The sequence below is a fragment of the Pinus tabuliformis genome, chromosome 6 (assembly GCF_031772625.1).
Source record: "Pinus tabuliformis cultivar Carrire ecotype Pingquan chromosome 6, CPIR1, whole genome shotgun sequence".
Lineage (NCBI taxonomy): Eukaryota > Viridiplantae > Streptophyta > Pinopsida > Pinales > Pinaceae > Pinus > Pinus tabuliformis.
In genome coordinates this window covers 1000555453-1000557507 of record NC_142292.1, presented here as the reverse complement: position 1 = coordinate 1000557507, position 2055 = coordinate 1000555453, and the positions used below count along the sequence as shown (strand labels likewise).

Below are 2055 nucleotides of genomic sequence, written 5' to 3'. Positions count from 1 at the left end.
TCATAATGATTAATATATAGCTTTTTTTTTTTCCCCTGAAAAGAGAGGTACGATCTCTTGAATGACTTAATTAGTTTACAAAATTCTTAATTAGTTTACAAATTTATTTATGTTTTTGTTTTTTGTTGGGTTAAATTTCATGGTTTGTAGATATTTTAACATTGAATCTTATGATTCTATATAATACTTCGTAACATTACAATTATAAAAAAATAATAATATAATAAGTTTGTGAAAGTACAAGTAATTAAATTCAAAGATAACTTTCAACAATAGAATTAAAATAAATATAATACTGTAAATGTTTTAACTAATTAATTTTCTCACATGACATCACTGTACATACCGTACTACAGCTGGCCATGGGCGTCAGTATCATCCAACTGCCCTGTGCTGATGTTTCACCGAATCTACGGCAACACAAATTATTTAAACGATCAATCATGCCATGATTTTCCAGAAAAACGTTGACGGCCAGTCCACCGTGTGGGCGGTGCACAGGGTATGGTGAGACATTTGATGCCATGCCTTGGACTATATGGCCCCTTCTACTGTTTAACGAAAACCCTTATAAATTGGTTCTGCTTCTGAGCATTTGAACATCAGGTTTGAGCTGAGGCATATAATCTCTGTGTGTGTCCGTGTGAGTGCGTGAGAGAGGTGCGAGAAATGGCTGGGAATGGGTTGCTGAAATCGGCGTTCTTGGTTGGGCTTGTGGTGGCAGTGATGACTGCGTGGGGTGTTGTCACAACTGAGGGTGCCATATCGTGCAACCAGGTAGTGAGTGCCCTCACTCCATGTGCAGGATACCTAATTGGAAATGCGGCCACCCCTGCTGCCGCCTGTTGTCCTGCCATTAAGGGGCTAGACGCTCAAGTTAAAGCTACCCCTGATAGGCAGGCTGTTTGTAACTGCCTGAAGAATCAAGCAAACTCATTTGGTGTCAAACTGGGGAAGGCTGCCAATCTCCCTGGGCTCTGCAAGGTCACTGACCTTAACGTCCCTATCAGTTCTAATGTCGACTGTTCTAAGTATGCCTGCCTATCATCTGTCCCTTTCATTATTCCTTGATTCTGATATGACCTCTGTGCAAGTTTCATTTTGTGTGTCTATCTTTTGACAAATATTGCACTGGAATATCGTTCTTGATTTTGACTAATGGTTTTATGTTGTTTGTATATGGCAGAATTCACTGACGAGGTCTGCTGATGATCGAATCTGGGCTGGTGGCTTAGTTAGTTAATGCAGTACAAGTATATTAATCAGTACATGAACTTAAATTGCTACATAGAATGTTGTACCCAGGGTTTTCCCGTTTGAGTGTTACGTATTTACTCCTGGGAATGCCTTTAGGCGTTTTTTAATAATTTTAAATAAATAAATGGTGATGCCAGCCACGTTTAGTTTTTTTCCATCGTTACGTCCCCATTTTCTTGTTTGTTCAAGAACCCTCAATTCGAGTACTTGCAGACAAGATCATGATTTTCCATTTCGTGCAGCACGTAGGATCTTTCTGGTGCATTTTTTTTTGCCGGAAAGTTATTGATTTTTATCTCTGGCTATAATTCTGTATAAAGTTAATGATGTCTGGATGCAATATTATGAAGGAAGCATTTACACTTTTATTTTAAAACGGTGAACTGCATGTTAATTAGTTATGGATGCACTATTAATTGAAAGCACTTCAATATATAGTATTAATGAGTTTGAAGAGTTCTTTTTACACTATAATATGAAAACGAGGTGGGATTATTTTTCTATTTAATATATAGTTAATCATTTTAATATTTTATTTTATGTTTGTTTAAAAATATAATTTTATATATAACATATTTTGTATGGCAGTTTAGTTTATTAATAAAATTATAAAATCATAGTGAATGGTTAAATTTAATATGATAAAAAATTATAATGAATGGTTAAATTCAATATGGTTAAAAAAGTGACAAAATCATAATGAATGCTTAAATTTAATATGATTAAGTATATAAGCAACTACTATTCTTTGATAAAAGATAATTAAAATAGAAAAACAGTATTTGCTCAAGAATCTAT

At 34.7% G+C, this 2055-nt stretch overlaps 1 protein-coding gene across 1 annotated transcript; it reads left to right on the top strand.

Annotated features, from left to right (window-relative positions):
* Window positions 1–591: 591 nt before the first annotated feature.
* On the top strand, window positions 592–1414 carry LOC149262378 (non-specific lipid-transfer protein-like). Its single transcript, XM_089424307.1, has 2 exons — window positions 592–1031; window positions 1187–1414. The coding sequence occupies exons 1-2, from the start codon at window positions 670–672 to the stop codon at window positions 1194–1196; spliced, it is 372 nt and encodes a 123-aa protein (XP_089280433.1). The 5' UTR covers window positions 592–669; the 3' UTR covers window positions 1197–1414.
* The last annotated feature ends 641 nt before the right edge of the window (window positions 1415–2055 follow it).